This window comes from Aspergillus saccharolyticus (genome assembly GCF_003184585.1).
Source record: "Aspergillus saccharolyticus JOP 1030-1 unplaced genomic scaffold BP01scaffold_17, whole genome shotgun sequence".
Taxonomy (NCBI): Eukaryota; Fungi; Ascomycota; class Eurotiomycetes; order Eurotiales; family Aspergillaceae; genus Aspergillus; species Aspergillus saccharolyticus.
The window spans coordinates 315,229-334,973 of NW_020290627.1; the positions used below are offsets into that span (position 1 = coordinate 315,229).

The window sequence follows — 19,745 nt, forward strand, 5'->3', positions numbered from 1 at the left end:
AGTACTGTACTCCGTAGACGACGTGTGCTTTCCAATCAATGCTCTCCCTCTTCGGATTGGACGGAGGCGGCGAATGAATCAAGTATGGTATGACTAATATCTGCTGATATGCACAATTTTGACTAAGGGTATCTATATGCATCGCGCCTCATTGCCGCAGAATAGATATGGGGCAAAACGAGTTGTCAGAGCGCACTTAAACCAAATCATCTTTCCCGACGAAAGCAGCCATTGGATCGTCCGCAGCAAGCCGGCTTCGTTTGTAGGAGTCGAGCTCCTCCTCGGTGATACCTGATTGAACTTCTATTAAGGTTCTCTTCTTCGTGTTCGCGTTGGTTGCTTCTTTCGACTTCTCCATGCCGGAGGGTTCTGGCGAGGCTTGATTGTTCTCAACATCGCCGGACTGCTCAACTGTATCTTCGTCCTCTCCTTCTGGAAGCATCAAGACCTGGTCAGCCTCTCGGAAAGCGCGCTTGCCGTCTTCACCTGTGCAATAACTGTTCTTGACTGTAGAGAAACAGCAGGCATATCCCCATTCGAAGTTGTGCCACCAACTTCCCCACACCGAAGTATGGTTGTTGTTCAGGATATCTTCGGCGTACTTGGACTTTGCTGCTTTTTTGGGTGCGCCCTTGATGGCGCCAGTCTCGTCGTACTCGATGAATCTTTCGTTCTCGACGACCATTGTTCTCCGTAGCGGGGTAGGATTGAGGTGTTCTTGGCCACCATACTTCTCCAACAAAGCCTTGCGCTGAGCTTCACGCTTAGCCACCGTCTCGGCCTCTGCTTGCTTACGCATGATCTCGCCGGCTGTCGGATTTGCCTGTAAATGGATCTTCTGTGTTCCCTTCTCCTGAGACTCCCAAGCATACCGCTGTGCCTTCTCGAATTCCGCAGCATCTCCGGAGGCCCGCACAAAGTTCTCTTCAGCAACCAAAGCCGCGGCCTGATCGTCTTGAGCACCCATGTCAACCATGCGCCGCGTCTTCGGATCATATTTTGCAGAATCCAGATCAAGATTCAGCAGATATTTGGCAGTATCTTCGCGGATGCGTAGGTTGCGGGTCGCGGTGCTTTGTTGTCGGCCCATATCAGATTCCTCCGCATAACGGGCTTCCTCTTCCGGAGCGTCCTCATCGTCAAGCTCGCCGTCCGCGAGTTCGTCGCGACCCTTCTCCCCTCCCTTGGCGAGCTTCTTCAATTTCTCCAGCTCCTCATACTCCTGAACCACCTGGCGATATTCGCTGGCGTCATAGCCATTCCATCGGTCTCTTTTGGCGTCCCAACCCAGATTCACATCCTGTATGACTTCGTCGGCCTGGATATCTTTACCAGTCCACTTGGCGCCTTGCTTCCGCGGTCGACTTAGACACTCTTTCGTTTTGTGGGTCATGGCGCCGCAATTCTCGCAGGCGCCTTTGCGGTATTTGGTGGCAGCTGGACCCGCGCGCTTTCCACGATCATACCATTTAGACTGGTCCGGCGTCGACTTCTGTAAGCGCTGATGCTCAAGGTAGTCGTTGGTCGTATCGTCATCATCGACATAGAACGGCTTCTTCGAGATGAAGGAAGGAATGTACTCGTTGCGCTCCTTCGACGCCACATCGGCTGGTTTTCGGGACATGATGACGGCCCTCGATGGAGATAACTGGTTTTTGAAGAGAGACGGCTTCCGCGTTCGCTGCCGAGCACGGAGAGAAGAAAGGGAAGAGGATAGTGGTAAAGGTGGATGTTGCGCCAGAGAGGCAAATCGTCGTTCGGCGTCCTCGCAGCGGCGGGATTCTTGGCCGATGGTCTGGGCTATCATCACGTGACTCGGTGTAGATCCGCGCCACTGGGCGCGTCACTTCCATGGCAATTCTGACCACTTCCTGTTCGCATCAGACGACAAAAGGCTCGATAGACGCGTATGAGCAGTGATATTCGCGCCTGGAACTCACACGATGATGGTACTGACGGTCGCATCATAGCTATGATGGTGACGGCTTTGTCCGTCTCAGAAATACGCAATGGAACCCTTCCAAGTGCGCCTCAACTGCGTGGATCACTATCAGGCGGACCCTTCGGAGTTCGACCCTCCCCTGCCTTACAGGGATCCGGCTTCGGGCAAAAATGATAGAGTCAAAGTCCCCATAATCCGGGTATTCGGCGCAACAGAGACCGGCCAGAAGGTGTGTGTTCATGTTCATGGCGCATATCCTTATCTCTATGTAGAGTATCAAGGCGAGCTCGATGAAGAGAAAGGTTCGTCCCAACAAACCCTCTTGGAAGTACTTAGCGGCTAAGTGTGCTATAGTGAGTGCTGCGTCTAGACATCTTTACCTCTCCGTCGACCGCGCGCTAGCGGTGAGTTATAACCGTAACCCTAACGACAAGAAATTCGCCTTCGTCGCGCATATCACCTTGGTCAAAGGTGTGCCTTTCTATGGCTACCATGTGGGCTATAAGTTTTACTTCAAAGTTTACTTGACGAATCCAAGCTACATGACTCGACTGGCAGATTTGTTGCTCCAGGGTGCTGTGTTGAAACGACCGGTCCAGCCTTACGAGAGTCACTTGCAGTACATCCCTCAATGGATGTGCGATTACAGTCTGTACGGGTGCGCTTATATGAAGTGTCGCAATGTTAAATTCCGGATGCCAGTGCCGGACTATCTTGAGCTCACAAATTTGTCTCATCGCTGGCATGATCACTCCATAAGTCCGGAAGACTTGTCAGATCCGTCAGTCCTCCCTAAGCAGAGCTACTGCCCGCTGGAAGTCGATATCTGTGTTCAGGATATCATGAACCGCTCCGACATCACAGAAAGGTCTATCCATCACGACTTTACCGAGTACTTGAAGCCGATGGCTTCCGATCAGCGACTAGTTCCAAGTATGGCAGGTCTATGGCAAGATGAAGAGCGCAGGCGGAAGAAACGTCTTGGACTCGAGCCAGGCAGCAGTCCTTTTGTCGCTGAGGAGCTAGTCTCTCTGTCGGCGGATCCCAGGAATACCTCGCAAGGCGGCTGGATTCACGAGGAAGAGTACCGCGAGATGGCAATGCGCACGATTGAGGAAGAAAGGAGCCACTACAATGGCGGTGACGTTAGTTACGATAGTTTTCTGACCGAGAACCCCCTCGCAAAGAATGTAAAGACCGCGCTCCAGGGCATTGAGGATTTCTATCCCGGCAAGGAAGCGCTCACCAAAATCGAACTGAGTAATGACAACGACTTGCAACCTCTGGAGGAGCCAGAAATCAGTATGGATGAGGAGGGATTTGTATCTGTCGGCTCAGACAAGGAATCGTATAAATCAGAAGAGGATGATGTCTCCAGCATCTTTCCTGGCGAGATACATACCGAAGAAGAGGTTGACTCGGTGGACGATATTTGGGACAATGGCTTGTTTGACGTCGCTTCCCGCAGCATCTTCGATCCTGAACACGAAGCTAGAACTCCTGATCTAGCTGATGATCCTGACTTCCAGGCAAAGTTACTTGAATTGAGATCACTTGATCTTTCTGAACATACCCTACTGGAGCATGCCCATGCCTCGAAATTCGGGGAAGGGCTTTCTAATGGCAGTACCCCAAGAAGCAAACGATTCTCGGATCCCACTCCTAGCCGCGAACGTCCGACAAAACGTCAGCGATTCTTCGACGATACTCTTTCGCAGCAACTGGAAAGTCCGACCAGACGGGCCTTGAGGCAACAGGCCGCTCAATTCACGACCGACAGTTCTGATACTGAAGACATGCTAGATGAGCTCTATGAATTCGTGGATAAACTGCCCTCGCAGGAACAATCATCCCAATCAACTATCCGCCCCAGCAAGGCGCAGAGCAGGAGGATAAGTTTCCCTGTTGTCAAAGATCCAAATGACCCTATGACAGTTCTGCGATTCAGTCAAGACGGCAGCCTTCCATCCAAAGAATCCAAGGAGCAAGAAGGGCCTGATGTGCTTGGTTTCAATGCGAAAAGTTCCATGGAGATCAGCTTCGATGATTCGTCGTCCCAACTACGGTCCTCGATGACTGAGACTAGGTCTGATAATTCCAAAACTCATTCGAATACCATGGCTTCGGAATTACTCGGCAGCATATATGACAACTTTGCCATTTCCAAGCAATCGCGTATTGCCTTATGGCGAAGAGCCTGTCCCAGCCCTAACGAAGTGTCCTCGACTCTTGCTCATGTCGGATATCCATCTACCATTTACCAGAAAGCTCATTACAGCAACGAGGGCGATGTTCCTGATCGGCCAAGGGACTATGCAGGCAGAGAATTCCATTTGGTGGGGACTGGTATCCACTATCTTCCTGCATTTGATCCTCTGGGGCGCTCTGAAGCAATGTTGGGCGATGACCATGTTGTGCCAAAAGACAAACGCACCCAAGAGAAGGCCGATCGACTGCTGCGTGAATCGTGTACCCTACGGGAATGGGAGTTTGCCCCTGTGCCTCCCAGTCGCCTCGAGGTCGTAGAGTGGTTTGAGAAAATTCAAGAAGAGGCCAAGAAAGATTCAGCGAGTCGGCAAGCTTTGCCACGCGACCGACTTCAGCCCAACGTCATGTCGCAAATCGAAGGTCCTACCCAGAAGAATAATTACGGATTCAAATATTCTCAGAAAAGCAAATCCACAAGCGTGGAACATCAGACTCAGTATATGAGTATGATGAGTCTGGAGGTGCACGTGAACACACGCGGAGCGCTGGCACCAAATCCCGAAGAAGATGAGATCAGTTGTGTTTTCTGGTGTCTGAACTCGGGCGACGAAGACGTTGACGCCAACGGAACATTGCCCGGTGTCCATGTGGGCATAATCTCTCAGAGCGAGGCGGACAGGCCGGATGCGAAGCTTTCCAAGGCACTGAGGGTTGAATGGGACCATGAGACATCGGAACTTGAATTGATCAATCGAGTCGTGGACATTGTCCGCCATCATGATCCGGACCTCATTACCGGCTACGAGGTCCACAACAGCTCATGGGGCTATATCATTGAGCGAGCCAGGAAGAAATACGACTTCGACATCTGCGACGAGCTGTCCCGTGTAATTTCACAAGCCCATGGCAGATTTGGCAAAGATGCTGACCGATGGGGTTTCAACCACACTTCCTCAATCCGAGTTACTGGGAGACACATGATCAACATATGGCGAGCCATGAGGAGCGAGCTGAACCTACTGCAGTACACTATGGAAAACGTTGCTTTTCACCTGCTGCACCGCCGCATCCCACACTACTCTTTCCGTGATCTCACTGCATGGTATCAGAGCGGGAAACCGCGGGACTTGATGAAAGTCGTCGACTACTTCCTCTCGCGCGTCCAGATGGATCTTGAAATCCTGGACTCTAACGAACTCATCGCAAGGACCAGCGAACAAGCCCGGCTTCTCGGCATTGACTTTTTCTCTGTCTTCTCGCGAGGCTCGCAATTCAAGGTTGAGTCTCTCATGTTCCGCATTGCAAAGGCAGAGAACTTCATGCTTGTTTCGCCAAGTCGAAAGCAGGTCGGCCAACAGAATGCTCTCGAATGCCTGCCTTTGGTCATGGAACCACAGAGTGATTTCTACACTAGCCCTCTCATCGTACTCGACTTCCAGTCGCTATATCCCAGTATCATGATCGCATACAATTACTGCTATTCCACGTTCCTCGGGCGGGCGCGGCAGTGGCGAGGCCGCAACAAGATGGGGTTCATGGACTATGACCGCCAGCCACAGCTGCTTGAGCTCCTCAAGGACAAGATCAACATTGCTCCCAACGGCATGATTTATGCCAAACCTGAAGTGCGCAAGTCTCTCCTCGCGCGCATGCTCGCTGAGATCTTGGAGACGCGTGTGATGGTTAAGACAGGCATGAAGGCGGACAAGGACGATAAGACGCTGCAACGACTGCTCAACAACCGACAACTGGCCCTCAAACTCATCGCCAATGTCACCTACGGCTACACCTCGGCGTCCTTTTCAGGGCGGATGCCGTGTTCTGAGATCGCGGATAGCATCGTACAATCTGGTCGCGAGACGCTCGAAAAAGCCATCGCCTTCATCCACTCGGTTGAGCGCTGGGGCGCGGAGGTCGTCTACGGCGACACCGACAGTCTCTTTGTCTACCTGAAGGGCCGGACCCGGGACCAAGCCTTCACGATCGGTGAAGAGATCGCGCAAGCCGTGACAAAGATCAACCCGCACCCGGTGAAGCTCAAGTTCGAAAAAGTCTACCACCCGTGCGTGCTGCTGGCTAAGAAACGGTACGTCGGCTTCAAGTACGAGCACCGCAATCAGACGGAGCCCGATTTCGACGCCAAGGGCATCGAAACCGTTCGCCGCGACGGCACACCCGCTGAGCAGAAGATTGAAGAAAAAGCCTTGAAGCTCCTCTTCCGCACCGCCGACCTCAGCCAGGTGAAAGCCTACTTCCAGTCTCAATGCACCAAGATCATGCAAGGCCGGGTCTCCGTTCAAGATTTCTGTTTCGCACGCGAGGTCAAACTCGGCACTTACAGCGACCGCGGCCTCCCGCCGCCCGGCGCTTTGATAAGTGCCCGCAAGATGGCCGACGACCCCCGCGCTGAACCACAGTACGGCGAACGCGTCCCCTACGTCGTGGTCACCGGCGCCCCCGGCAGTCGCCTCATCGACCGCTGCGTCAGTCCAGAGACCCTCCTCCACGACGCCACCCTCGACCTCGACGCCGACTACTACATCACCAAGAACCTGATCCCCCCGCTCGAGCGCATCTTCAACCTCGTCGGCGCCAATGTCCGCCAATGGTACGACGAGATGCCCAAAGTGCAGCGCATCCGCCGCCTCCCTGAAGTGCTGCACCTCCCTGGCAGCAGCAGCAACAACAACAACAACAACAACAACAACAACAACAACCCTACCGCCCTGACCACCTCCACTACCACCACAACCCGAACCGGACTCCGCAAAACCCTTGAATCCTACCTCAAATCCTCCACCTGCCTGGTCTGCAAGTCCCGACTCGAGGACCCCGGAGCGGCAGCCTCCTCCCCCCCGCTCTGCGCCGACTGTCTCCGCCAGCCGCACCTTCCCTTATTCGACCTGGTCGGCCGGCAGCGCCAGGCGGAGAAGAAAGTCGTGGAGCTCGAGCGCCTCTGCCGGTCTTGCATGGGCGTTCCATTCGGCGAGGAGGTCCGCTGCGATAGTAAGGATTGTCCCGTGTTCTATTCGCGGACGAGAGCCATGGCTAGTTGGCGACATACCAAGGCGGCGTTGGATCCGGTGATTCGACTGCTTCAGGATACCACGCAAAGTGCTTTGGAATGGTAGTTTTACATATTCTTTTTTTTTTTTTTTTTGTTTTTTTTTCTTTTACAATCTTTGAGAGGGCCGGTTAGCTCTCTTGTGCATTTTTGGGGTTCGTTTGGATCGGTGGTTCGTGGACGAGTGGGCGGTGTTATATACTTTTGGGCGGTCTTGTGTGAAAGGAGTTTATCTGGAGTGAATGTGGCGGTGGTGAGGGTTGGCTTTCTGGGACGTCCTGGATATAATCATGCTACTGTACTATAGAAGAGGACCGCGTTCTAGCATAGGTGCAGTGGAGTATGTGACGTCCAGTTTTGAATCCTTTCATTACTCAAATTGGGTCCGATTTGCATACTAAAAAGCCCATATTGAGATGTATTCCCTGAATAACGCCGTACGACTACGCCCCCCTTCCACCTTCTCGGCAATATGAAACAGGGAAACGAAAGAAGCACGTGGGCAAAGAAATGAGAAAGTAAGAGTGAGAAAAAAAACGTCCTGCACATTCTACACTCCCCTGAAACGTGGACCTGCGCGTCACGAATTACCCAGGCCTCTCAGTTTCCAAGCAAGGTGGCGAGCTTGAACAACTCATTAGGTTCAGGCTCCTCTTCTTCGAAGAGGTCAGCGCCCCCAGAGTTATTGTCGGGGATTATTTGCGCTTGTTCGGGGCACTTGCCCGCATCAACCGCCACTTTAGCCACGTTGCCATCGACCTCAAGCAGACTTGCTGTCAAGTCTGATGCCTCTGTGGTAGATAAAGCTGACGGCTGACGAGGGTCCGAGAGGCCGAAATCGAGGAGCTCTTCGAGAGATTGGACATTCTCCTTGTGGCGTTGCGGGGTGCTGGTGTTTTGCTCGCGGCGGACTGTGCTACGCATTGTCTCGCCCTCAAACAGGCCGAACGGGTCCTCGAGGAGATCTTCTGTTCCAACATTGTCCGCCTCAGCTTGGTGGGCCACAGCGGTTGGAGCATCATTGGTCAACTCTGCCTCATCTGTAGCGGCGACTTCGGGTTCTTCATAGTCATAGAGACCTTTTGCAAGCTTGCCAAGAACGTGGGGAAAGATCCATGGGAAGCTAATTAGTGGCCATTGGCTCATATCGGATTTCTTGTGCGAGGGCTCCGTGCCGTCTGAAGCAGACGCTTCGCGGTGTTCGTTCAGGGCAGCGGCCATCTCTGAATGTGTGACGCGGTACATGGCAAGCACCAATGGTGCCAACCGCTCGGAATTGCGACCACCGATCTCGTCATAGCATTTCTTTTTGAAGCCCTCCAGGTGCCCCATAGTTATTGCGCCAATCTCCTCATGGAACTTGTAGTCCTTGCTCATGTTTGCGTGGTCGAGCACAAATGTGGACCAGACTTCGAACTCCGTCTTGATTTCATGTTGAGCCATGATTCGACGAGTCGCCGTGTCGTATTCAGCCTTAAGGTCTTGAGCAAATTGGTATAATTCCTTGTCCACTGGAATCTTGCAGTTCAGGATACGCTTGTCGAATGGCATCTCAAGGCTGGGTGTGAAATCGACCCGCTCCACGGCATCATACAGCTGACCAAGAATTTTTCTCGAGTGATAGATCTTGTCGGCCGCCTTCCCCTTCTTCTCCATAAAGTGAGGCCACATATGGGGCTGCAGGTTGCGGGTCATAGTTGCTGGAATCCCTGTCTTATTGTAATCGACAGCATCTGAATGGAGATGTGCCAGTTGTATGCATTTGTCGTCATTGACACCGCTATGCATACGATCGGCCCATGCAAGATGTGCATGTGCGATCCTTGGAAGACAGTCGTGCTTCATGTAGGTCACAAAAAAAGACGTGATTTCATCAACAGTCACGTCATGGTTCAAGTCTGGAGCTCTGTTGCTTGTATATTTCATAGGTTGCTGAAACCAATCCTCGGGCAACAAATCTTGATCCCAAATGACGAGGTAATCATCTCCATCAAGATCTCCACCGGAGCACATGCTGGCGATATCTCGATCACCAGTTTGGGGCAACACAACTACGTCGTGAAGATTGTGCAACTGCGGAACATTAACAGCTCTGACTACCCGGATATCACCAGGGTGCAGGGACGGGTTTCGAGCCAAAATGCAGACGCCTTCGATGACAGTGTATTTCTTTCCATCTTCTCTGCCTTCTGCCTCAGGCCGAGTGATTTGTAGGAAGATTTCAGGTAGCGCTGCCAGCTGCTTTTCGAGCGAGTCATTTTTCTTCGGGTCATTCTTGGAATAGAATCCTTTGAGCACGCCAGTCTCATCCATACATCCTAGAAGATTTGCACCTTGTTCAATGACGATCTTTGCCTTCTCTTTCAAATACTTAAGATGCCAGGCTCTCCATAGCGTCAGCACAGAAGTCAAGAAGGGCTCCCGAGACTTCATGAACCCATCCGATATCAGTTCACTGACAGTCAGCGTCTTCTGGTTCGAATCCACGTATCTCCTGAGCAGTGAGATTGCCAGGGTATCACTTTCCATGGCTCGATCTAGGTTCTGGAGCATGTCCTGAAGCTTTGCATGAAAGACACTGTCGGGTATACCCAGTGTCGACAGGACAATGATCAGTTGTCTGTTGAGTGTAGCGATGCCGAATTGGGACCATCGAATGATCTCCAAATTGTTATGAATTGCCGAGAATTTGCGTTGACTCTCGCGAATATGGACCTCTTGAGGCTGAGCCTCGGGGGACACAACGAGCATGCCCTTGCATCCCCCAAGCCGGAATTGATACGCGGATGGAGGGTCACCAGATGGCGTCTTTATCTTCAATTCCGTCATCGCCATCTGCGCAAGGAATCGTGAGATCCGCCCGACCCCATCGGAGAAGACATAGCCATTGCGCTCTACATCATCGATCTTCTGGACTTGCACAGGACAGCCCGCTATTGCCCTAGTCGTTGAGAAGCATTGGCCCAGCCGTGCTGCATGCTTAGCGACGTTGCGTATATGGCTGAAATGACCCATCCATGCGCGGATATGAGTAGTCGTGAGACCCGGTAGCGGTGCGAAGAAATAAGCGCCATGCTCGCGAAACTGCGAGTTTCCGAATGCGAGAAACTCATAATGCCTGTCCCCGACGACTATACCATTAGCCAAAGCTCTTTTGATGCGAGTGAAGACCTCATTCTTTGTGTTATCCATGGTTGAATTTATGCGACCCAAAAGCTTCTCATCGGTAAATCTAACACGAAGAAATCGATCTGTGTGCTCAGCATAACGCCTGATAATTCTGTTGGAGATATCGACGGTGGGTGAACTGAAGTAGATGGTGGTTGGAGTGATTCTGGCGGAGCGCATGTAGCAGCAGTAAGGCGGTATCTTCGCATCTGTCACCCCCTTGATGAATTTGAGATTGAATATCTTTAAGGGATCGTAGTAACGTTTCTTTTCTGTTGCTACGTGCTCTAGAAGCTTCTTGGCTCTGGACTCCTCGAGCCCAGCCAGTCGTATTGCGAACTCCTTGGTCATACTGAATTCTGAAAGGTATCCATTGGAAATGCAGACCTCCAGTTGGTATCGAACCGCGAAGGGGAGATGGACATAAGTAGAATCAGACAGGAATTCCAAGGAGGAGGATAATTTGGTAGCGATGCTATTTGAAGGGGCTTGAGCATCCGGCAAATCGATCCATTTCCAGATAGGGTCAGTCCGCTCTTTGCTATCATCAAATTGGATGTTATGTTGGCTATCCTTCACTTTGATGTTGTAGTCATTGAGTATATGGCCATAGGTCCTGAATTGTCCCAAATTCTCGCAATTATCCCGAAAATTAAACTTGATAGCAGTCCAACGACCTGCATACCAGGAATTACAGCTGGTCAATAAGTGATATCCATCAAGGGGAGGCACAAGTCGTCAGATACATAACAGAGACCCTGGGAGGACAAAGCCAAGGTGAGCGATAAGAAAATCAGAGGTACATACCCAAATCAATGACTGAACGCTTTCTCTGTAAACTGACGGGAAGGCCCGACAGCCTCCGCGGCTGGTGGACGATTTGGGTCTGTCTATACCATGTGTCTGCATCTCTCCAATGATTGTCTTCCATAAATGTCGATCGGATGTCTTCTATGCGTCTCTGGTATATTGGAGGGGATTCTAGGATGGCTAGATGCGCTACTGACTGAGTGTCGGCGATCGGCACCTGAGCGATCTCATTCAAGTGTGCGAACGGAATCCTGATCTGGTAGTTCTTGTAGGTATCACGCACGGAGGCTCTCTCATTTGTGGAGTCGAAAATCTGGATTCGAAACTGAACAAGTATAACTCTGGCTTTCACGTCAAGGACTATGCGAAGGCCACCATCGACTGAATCTTCAATAGTCCGCATTGGTGAAAAGGTGTTTTCACCGGTCATGACGCCAAAATCTAAGGAGGCAAGCGGGATTCTCTGATGACGGATATAGATCATGAGATCATGTCACTGGATGAGAAGAAGCATCTTGAGCACTTACAATCTCAACTGGAAAGTATTCATTCGAACAGACAGGGCTGGGAATCCGATCGTTCGGAGAATTGAGTTCAGGCCTCACGGAGATGGTGGCAGATTTACCACCTGGCAGCAGAATCGTGTAGGTACCTTGGCTCCAAAAGTCCCTGAATGGAGGAGGCCTGGCCGACAGTAATTTAGACTCGACTCCAGTATAAAATACAGATATGGAGGACTTTACCGGAAGCGTATCTTCCCCTGTGCAGTTCTTCTCCCTTGAAAGTCCTCGAAAAGGTCAATGGAGAATATATGCCCTTCATCCTTGAAAGCACGCCAGATATAACTCACATTGGCGTCATCTGGGATCTGAGAAAGGAAAAGAGCCAACGAGTCAAAAGACTTCCACGGAGGCAGTATGAGTGATGGTGATGGTCTTTGCAGAGGCTTTGCTTGTGGTTGCAAACCCATCCTCCGGTACCCCGGGGCGACTCTCCTGCTTCGGATGCTCATGTTGAAACTAGTCGCGTGAAACAGAATCTGAGATGACATTCAAGAGGCATGATGAGGAGAAGATGGTTGAGCGAGTAGGACTGGGGGAGAGGAGATGGAGAAATCGGAGGAATCGCAGGAATCGGAGGTAGAGGGTGAGGGACAGTGAAGAAAGAAGGGGAGCTGAGGAGAAAGTGAAAGGGGAGAGAGAGCCTGAAGGAAGGCCTGAGTGAGCCGGCAATGACTCTCTCCTCATACCTGAGCCCAACACCGAGTGAAGGACGGATGTAGAATCCCCTTCTGGTGCAGAAAGAGAAAGATTGAACATGGAAGAAGCATCCGGTGCCTTCTCTTCGTGGAGACATGCCGTTGTTGACACGGCCAGCTTGTGACCAAAATTCCTCAACATGAGGTCAATCAATCGACTATGATTTGATCAAGAGGGACCATAAGAATTGCTACTGGTATTTATATGTCTTTTCTTTCCTTCTTTTCACTGTCATGCAGATATTCACTTGATTCTCAGATGAGGCTAGAATTTGGGTTGACTTTGTTTGTTTGCAGACTATTACACCAAAGCTTGGTGTGTCGAAGACTTCCCAAAGAGTTTAGGCTATGATATCCAGAACACACATCGGATATGTAAAAATCTAAATTATTCACATTTCAGAAAGAAGTATTGGGGGGGGGGGGATTCACAATGGTAAATAAATCCTTTTATAAGGGATACTGAGGGCCCAATTGCCCAAAGTGAAAAACGAGCGCCACTATGTCTCAGACGGTGGCGCATGGTCGTTTGAGTTGGACAGTGATGTGCTTGTAAACAGAAAGTCCTTGGAGAACTCTAGGTCCATGTCAAGGTCGATGTGCTGTAAATGATGATTCTCATCCTGGCCTCTGCGCAGTGGTCTCTTTTCGATTGAGTCTCGCACGCTGTAATGCGATCCGACACTTTGCTGAGAGGATGGCTGGCTGTTAAGATCCGCATCACCCAGCGGCTTCTTCTGTTGTTGTTGTTGTTGTTGTTTTGGCGTCGCGGCATCGCGGCCACCCGCATTCACCAACTGACCGCCATTTACAGTACGAGGTGAAGAAAGCCCGTCAGCATCGGGAAATGCCCTGTCCAGAGATCTCTTTAGGCTACAGTTTCCAGAGGACGGCGTATAGTTGTCGAATCTGGCCCCTGCACGCTCTTCTGGCTGGGTTTGAAAGTCCTCCTCTTCTTCTTGAGGCTGCGTTTGTTGTGGCATCGCCACGGGTTCAGCAGACCCGGAAGTCGATCTAGTCCGTCGGTGTCGGTTTGCTGCTGTTGACACTTCCGGCTCGGCCTTGAAACCCATTATATTCATTAGCCGTCCGATGTGTTGTTGAGCCTCAGAGAATTCCCGAGCCTTGGCTGCTCGCTCATCCTTGAGCTTCCGCATCTATTGTTGAATCCAAAATGTAAGCTTCCAGAACCACCACATTCGGCCAATGTATAGAACTCATGCAAAACTTGATATACCTTTGTTTCCAAGTATTCGATGCGCCTGCTCTTTCCTTTCGCTTCCGTCGCAGCGATGATAGCCTCTTTGTCTTTAGCAGCACATATACGACTATACTTTTCTCTCCACTTGTCGATCTATAAATAGATATTAGAGAATTCTTGGTGCTGGTTAAGGGGGAGGCGATATCGTACCTCCTCAGCCGTCTTCTTGGTCTGCTCCCTGAGGTTGTCTCGTTCTCTCAGGTGTTCTTCAGTCGCTAACTGAATTGTCTCTTGGACCCTGTTTAATTCGGCTTCTCGTTCATGCAGCTGTGCAGTATCAGAATCCAAGGGGAACAGATCTCTAAGAGTTATGGAAAGCTCACCTTGTCATGTAGCATTTTCGCCTCCCTACCGGCGCTCTGCTTCTCATCTAGGATCCGTTTTGCTTCCTCTTCTTTATCAGTCACGAGCATTTGATAATGCTGCAGGCTATGGCCAAGCCTAACAACTTCTTGTTCCAAGGAAGCAACATGTTCCAAACAGGTCGCTTTGCTTTTGGACACCTCATCAAGCTTATCCTGCAGGTCGCGATTCGCTTTCTTTTGCTCGGCGACCTCTTCCTGGAGGGCTTCCAACTGATCATCTTTCTCAGTAACAGAGGCCACCAAATCCAATTCCCGTGTCCTGGCTTGTTCTCGTTCGCTTGTGACCACCTCTTGGGACTCGCGCCGGTGATCCGCCAATTCTTTCTGCAATGCCTTCAAGTTCGCTGCCAATTCCTCGGCACGCATAGATGCAGCCTCTGATTGATGCTCCAAGCGGAATATCTCTTGGTGTAGGTCATCAATAGTGCTAGAAGACTTGTGCAGCTGCGACTGTAGCTCGTCATTCTGTGACCGCAATTTTTCCAATTCCCAAGAGCACTCGTCACGCTCTTTTTCAGCTGCTCTGAGAGGTGCTTCGACATTATCACAGCGCTGTTCGAGATCATAGCAGATATCCTCGATCTTGCGCATCATATCCTCTTGAGTAGTACGTGAATTTAGCGCCAGAGTTTCTCTCATAGCCTCCCTCCAGTCGGACCTCGAACTTGGCACATTTTCATGAGATTCATGCGGCAGAACAAACCTGACACTGTTGATGGGCTTAGAGTTCAAGAAGGTGCATCCGTCTCTGCACAGGAGCCGCTTCGACTTCTCCACAAACAATCTTAAAGCACCAACTTCGGCACAATTAGGCTCGCTGGTATTTGAAGTTTGTATAAGCGAGGCGTACAGATTACAAGCAAACAAGTCACAGATTAGCTCGTTCTGCATCCGAGAGTGGTTACTGAAGCATATGCCGGAGTCATGACATTGCGATGAGGATGCGAGTTTTGGGAAATCCTTCAAATAATGAATGATCGCCCCATTACATTGGCGGAGAATCGCTTCTGAGATGCAGGTCCTGAATAGTCGAATGTCTGCGTTCTGTAACCCTGTGATGAGCGATCCTGCTATCTGCAGACTTTGCAAGTCAGATGGCTTGGTTGGACGTGATATTTGCAGCGTAGAGAGGACATAGTCGAGAATATCCTGTGCTGCAGATTCTTGAGAACAAGCCTATAAGGGTATTAGCCTCCCTCCCGAGTGCAGTCATGGCGCACTTACGACGGCTGCAGAAACTAGTCTTGGTACGTATTCTATGGGGAGCACGCTTAATACAGCAGCACTGGCTTCGGACAAGACCCCCTCAAGGGCAAGTCGAGGTATTTCGGGTGATAAGGTTGCGGTAGGAAGAATCGAACTCAGAAATGTGGCACCCTATCATAACCTCATGAGTTTCAAGGCTTTAGTGGAAGAGGTCGAACATACCAGAATTTGCACACCACGATCAATGCCAGTTCTCGTCACTTTTTCTCGCAGCTTTGCAATTTTGGATTGGTTTACTGAATTCCATGCCTCCTTTTGTTCAGGTTCGACCCTATCACAAATTTGAATAGCCAAACAGATACTCTCAGCAGCCTGAGATGGTGTTAAGTCACTGCATGAGTCGGAGCAGGCAAGGATTACTCTCAGAACAACGAGATCCATTGTCTTGAGTCCGCGCTTTGGCCCGAAAAAATGGTTGACACTTTGCAACCACATCGGAGTAGAAGCTCGAATCTCTTCATTAGACAATTTTCCCTGCAGTAATGCTAGATTGGCGAGAGTAGCAAGCGAAAGAAGATTACCCATGTGGTCAGCAAGGTTGCGTAGAGTTTTTGTAAGTTCAATCTGGATGCTTGACATGATTTCGGTAGGAACCTCGAGTAAAGCTCGAGGAGAGGTCCGTAGGCCATATGATATCCGATGCAAAGGCAGTATATTCTGTGAGCACGGATTTTCGGATAATTGGCCGGTGACCGATGTGAGGAATGATGCCAAGCGCGCTGGAGGGAGAAAGTCCGACGGCAGAGGGGACGAGAGAATTGCAATGCATATTGAGGCATACTGCGAAGATCAGCTTTGACCCTTCTCTCATTCCAGTTGACCTGTAACGTAGCAGATAGCGGTACAGATAATGGAGTTTAAGACACATGAAAGATTGAGCTAGAGTACCCACCTCGGGAGCGTCCTTTTCTGTAGACCTTTCAAGGAATTGATCAAGAAGGTGAGGGTATCGCTGGAGTAGGGAGTCCCGAAAAGATGTTACAGATACTGCAAGCCATCAGGGTCCCCAGATCTCATCCTCTTGCAACAGCATTTAACTCACTGAAAGCACTAAGCGAAGGCAAAGCGAAACGAGATCGCGATAGACCGTCAACAAGAACGTCTACGAGAGCGCTGATCTGACAGGGTTTGCAGAAGGCCCAAAGTCTGATGGAAGCGGGTGATGCATCTTGGAGCAGGGCGTAAAGATCCTAGGTAGTCAAGCACATTCAGTGACTACTATTGGATTGGTATAGATTGGCAGCGTGGAGCCGCGGGGTTTACAGTACCTGTAGCGAAGGTGCATATGGGGCCGTGACAAGGCGCTCCACTTCGCGCCCAAGCTGAATGCTAGTGGTTTGATCAGCCATGACTTGCATTCTTGATACCAGAACGGTATCTTCCTCCTCGTTAAGAGAGTAGAGAAAAAGGCTCTAGTCAGTAATTGTTCTGGTTTCCAGATCATCGGTTGTGGTTAAAGCAGCGGGGAAACAAAAAAGAAGGATGAGATGCAGCCGGTTGCCCCGACGATCAGGCGGGAAGCAGTCCGCCTGGCAGTTACACTTATGCGTGCACTTGGAATATAAGAGACAACTCCCACTAGGCAATTGAACACTTGGAGGGATTCAATAGCCCATAGATGAGCGAACAATATTTACAATGGCCCATATTCACAATGGCCAATGCCTTGTCTGATCGATCATCACATTCCTTGGACCAGGAACCCATGCGGTCCAACTCCTTGGCAGGCACCGCAGTCGGTCGGACTTTAGGCCGAAAGTCGATCAACTCCTCCGATTCAGCAATAACTATTGACAGCACCACCGATTAAGACAAACGTGGGGGGTAGTTCGCTATCCATATGATGGGAAATCTCTTCTCTATTTCCCACGGTTGGCCAACCATCCTCGGCTTTCCTTATCTTGATTTTGGTATCAATCTCGGCCGATTTCCGACCATTGGGAATCCCTCATCATTAGCCCCGATGGCGTTAACCGGGCTTGCTCGCAGATGCACCATGCTAGGGCACACCAAGGGGAACTGGTCTCTTTGAGAAGAAGACTATCCCTTCTCTTATAAGACTCATGATTCCTCTGCTTTCCTTGTTGTGTGTTTGCCATTACTTGCTGTCAATCCCCAGTCTACAAAATGCAGGCGCTCGTTCAATTGCCTCGGGCCTTCCCCGCAATTCCCCGCACGGGAGTAGTGACCCATCGCTGCTTGGGCTCCAGTCTTCTCACACGGTCTAGGACGATCCGCTGGAGCAGCAACTTGACTTCGAGCCAAGTCGAGAGTCCTTCTAGCAAATCTGATGGCTCAGGGTCCTCGAGCAGCCCGAAATCATCGGGCTCCGGCTCCCTGAGCAGCACGCTTCTGTTCTCCGCACTAGCTGCTGGGGCCGGCTACGCATATGCTGTCGCCTCGAACAAATCGCAGTCAAAGCAGCCTCAGTACGGTTCGGCAAGAGACTTTGAGAAGGTAGGCAACGACCCGATGATTGATCCGACACAACCCGCGATTTATATCCAATTAACCGAGTTTGCGAAACTAGGCCATTGCCGATTTGCGAGTCGCACTAGGCGAGGATACCATCAGCACTGACGAAGACGACCTGCAACGCCATGGGTTCTCCGAGTGGTCCAGTATCAATGCAGACCGTCTGCCTGTCGCGATTGCCTACCCAAACAATACTGAGGATGTCTCCAAGATCGCCGAGATCTGCCACAAGTACCGCATGCCAATGGTTCCTTATTCCGGCGGCTCTAGTCTTGAGGCCAATTTTTCAGCCCCTTACGGAGGATTGACTATAGATTTTGCTTCGATGAACAACATTCTCGAGTTGCATGAATCCGACATGGACGTTGTGGTTCAACCCTCCATTCAGTGGATGGATCTCAACGAGAAAATCAAGGACAGTGGCCTCTTCTTCCCTGTTGACCCCGGCCCGTCTGCAATGATCGGTGGCATGGTTGGCACGAACTGCAGTGGAACAAATGCCGTGAGATATGGAACTATGAAAGACTGGGTTATCAACCTCACAGTTGTCCTTGCCGATGGTCGAATCATCAAGACACGTCGCCGTCCGCGCAAGACCTCGGCAGGCTATAATTTAACTGGCATGTTCGTAGGCTCTGAGGGGACCCTTGGTATTGTGACGGAAGCCACCCTCAAACTAGCTCCCATTCCAGAGCAGACGAGGGTGGGTGTCGTGACCTTCCCAACAGTGCGCGATGCTGCGTCGACTGCCATGCAGCTTATTCGGCAAGGTATCCAGGTGCAGTGTGTGGAAATCTTGGATGAGGTCCAAATGGATGTGATCAACCGCGCTGGTGGTACTGGGCGGAAATGGAAAGTCTTGCCCACTCTATTCTTCAAATTTTCTGGCACCAAGGCCGGTGTTGCCGACAGCATCAATTTGACTACTAAGCTAGCTAAGAGAAACAATGCCAGCTCCTTCGAATTTGCACGGGACGAGCGCGAGGCTCACGACCTGTGGTCAGCGCGGAAGCAATCGCTTTGGAGCATGCTGTCTTTGCGGGAGAAGGGTTCGGAAGTGTGGTCTACAGACGTTTCGGTGCCGATCTCAAGACTGCCCGATATAATTGGCAAGGACTCCCCGCATTCAAATGCATGTGAGATATACTAATTCGAGATCAGAGATCTCCAAAAAGGAACTAGACGATCTTGGAATGTTTGCTAGCATTCTCGGACACATTGGTGATGGAAACTTCCATGCAAGTATTCTGTACGATCGCAGCGATCCCAAAGAACTGGAGCGAGTCGAGAAGGTGGTGCACGATATGGTCGATCGGGCCCTGGAGATGGAGGGTTCATGCACTGTACGATACACACTCCCGGTAACCTATCTTCAGAGAAATTCTAGCTGACCATCAACAGGGCGAGCATGGTGTTGGTCTGGGCAAGAAGAGCTCTCTGAAGAAAGAACTTGGCCCAGACACGATAGATGTAATGCGTTCTATCAAGCAATCACTGGATCCACATTGGCTGCTCAACCCAGGGAAGATCTTTGATTTTGAACGGAAAGCATAATATGCATTTCGGACCACGGGAGTCTTGATGCGAGAAGCAAACTGTTGACAAGTTGCCAGTGTACCTGTATGAAGAATTCATCTCTGACAGTTCAAGTGGCTACTCCAGTGTCCATCAGATACCTAGACTAAGTGTTAAGTAAATTATCGCTGCATCATATTTATTCGATGAGCGCGCGAGCTTTTCGTCATTGACCGGTCTCAGCTGGAGCTAGTAAGAACCGAATATTTTCCAGGAACAATATAATGAGCCAATGATAATCGGTGATTTTATGCCTCTATTGTTTGACTAAGCAGGGTTGACTCACCGCGGGGCAAATGGCTCCGGAGCGATATCGCAGTATCCCGCTCCGTCGCCCCCAACTCCAACTCTTT

The 19,745-nt window shown here is 50.7% G+C and overlaps 5 protein-coding genes across 5 annotated transcripts; 2 read left to right on the forward strand and 3 right to left on the reverse strand.

The window, feature by feature from the left end:
• Nucleotides 1–45: 45 nt before the first annotated feature.
• On the reverse strand, nucleotides 46–1,732 carry slu7 (mRNA splicing protein SLU7; the record flags this gene model as incomplete). The annotated part of the gene is made up of 1 exon (XM_025575162.1): nucleotides 46–1,732. A coding segment is annotated over exon 1 (1,142 nt), but the record flags the coding sequence as incomplete, so codon positions are not given.
• Nucleotides 1,733–1,883: 151 nt separating this feature from the next.
• Nucleotides 1,884–7,281, forward strand: BP01DRAFT_392244 (DNA-directed DNA polymerase zeta catalytic subunit REV3; the record flags this gene model as incomplete). The annotated part of the gene is made up of 2 exons (XM_025578134.1): nucleotides 1,884–2,244; nucleotides 2,297–7,281. The coding sequence occupies exons 1-2, from the start codon at nucleotides 2,010–2,012 to the stop codon at nucleotides 7,279–7,281; spliced, it is 5,220 nt and encodes a 1,739-aa protein (XP_025430901.1). The 5' UTR covers nucleotides 1,884–2,009.
• Nucleotides 7,282–7,814: 533 nt separating this feature from the next.
• Nucleotides 7,815–12,204, reverse strand: BP01DRAFT_399515 (RNA dependent RNA polymerase; the record flags this gene model as incomplete). Its single annotated transcript, XM_025578556.1, has 4 exons — nucleotides 7,815–11,059; nucleotides 11,190–11,655; nucleotides 11,720–11,876; nucleotides 11,936–12,204. 4 exons carry the CDS (start codon nucleotides 12,202–12,204, stop codon nucleotides 7,815–7,817), a joined length of 4,137 nt encoding a protein of 1,378 aa, XP_025430902.1.
• A 746-nt stretch (nucleotides 12,205–12,950) lies between these two features.
• On the reverse strand, nucleotides 12,951–16,691 carry BP01DRAFT_341674 (uncharacterized protein; the record flags this gene model as incomplete). Its single annotated transcript, XM_025573455.1, has 9 exons — nucleotides 12,951–13,598; nucleotides 13,679–13,804; nucleotides 13,862–13,978; nucleotides 14,035–15,252; nucleotides 15,301–15,453; nucleotides 15,505–16,122; nucleotides 16,235–16,329; nucleotides 16,385–16,532; nucleotides 16,611–16,691. 9 exons carry the CDS (start codon nucleotides 16,689–16,691, stop codon nucleotides 12,951–12,953), a joined length of 3,204 nt encoding a protein of 1,067 aa, XP_025430903.1.
• A 463-nt stretch (nucleotides 16,692–17,154) lies between these two features.
• BP01DRAFT_416257 (FAD-binding oxidoreductase) lies at nucleotides 17,155–19,560 on the forward strand. The gene is made up of 4 exons (XM_025579187.1): nucleotides 17,155–17,799; nucleotides 17,873–18,926; nucleotides 18,979–19,160; nucleotides 19,219–19,560. Exons 1-4 carry the CDS (start codon nucleotides 17,470–17,472, stop codon nucleotides 19,369–19,371), a joined length of 1,719 nt encoding a protein of 572 aa, XP_025430904.1. The 5' UTR covers nucleotides 17,155–17,469; the 3' UTR covers nucleotides 19,372–19,560.
• The last annotated feature ends 185 nt before the right edge of the window (nucleotides 19,561–19,745 follow it).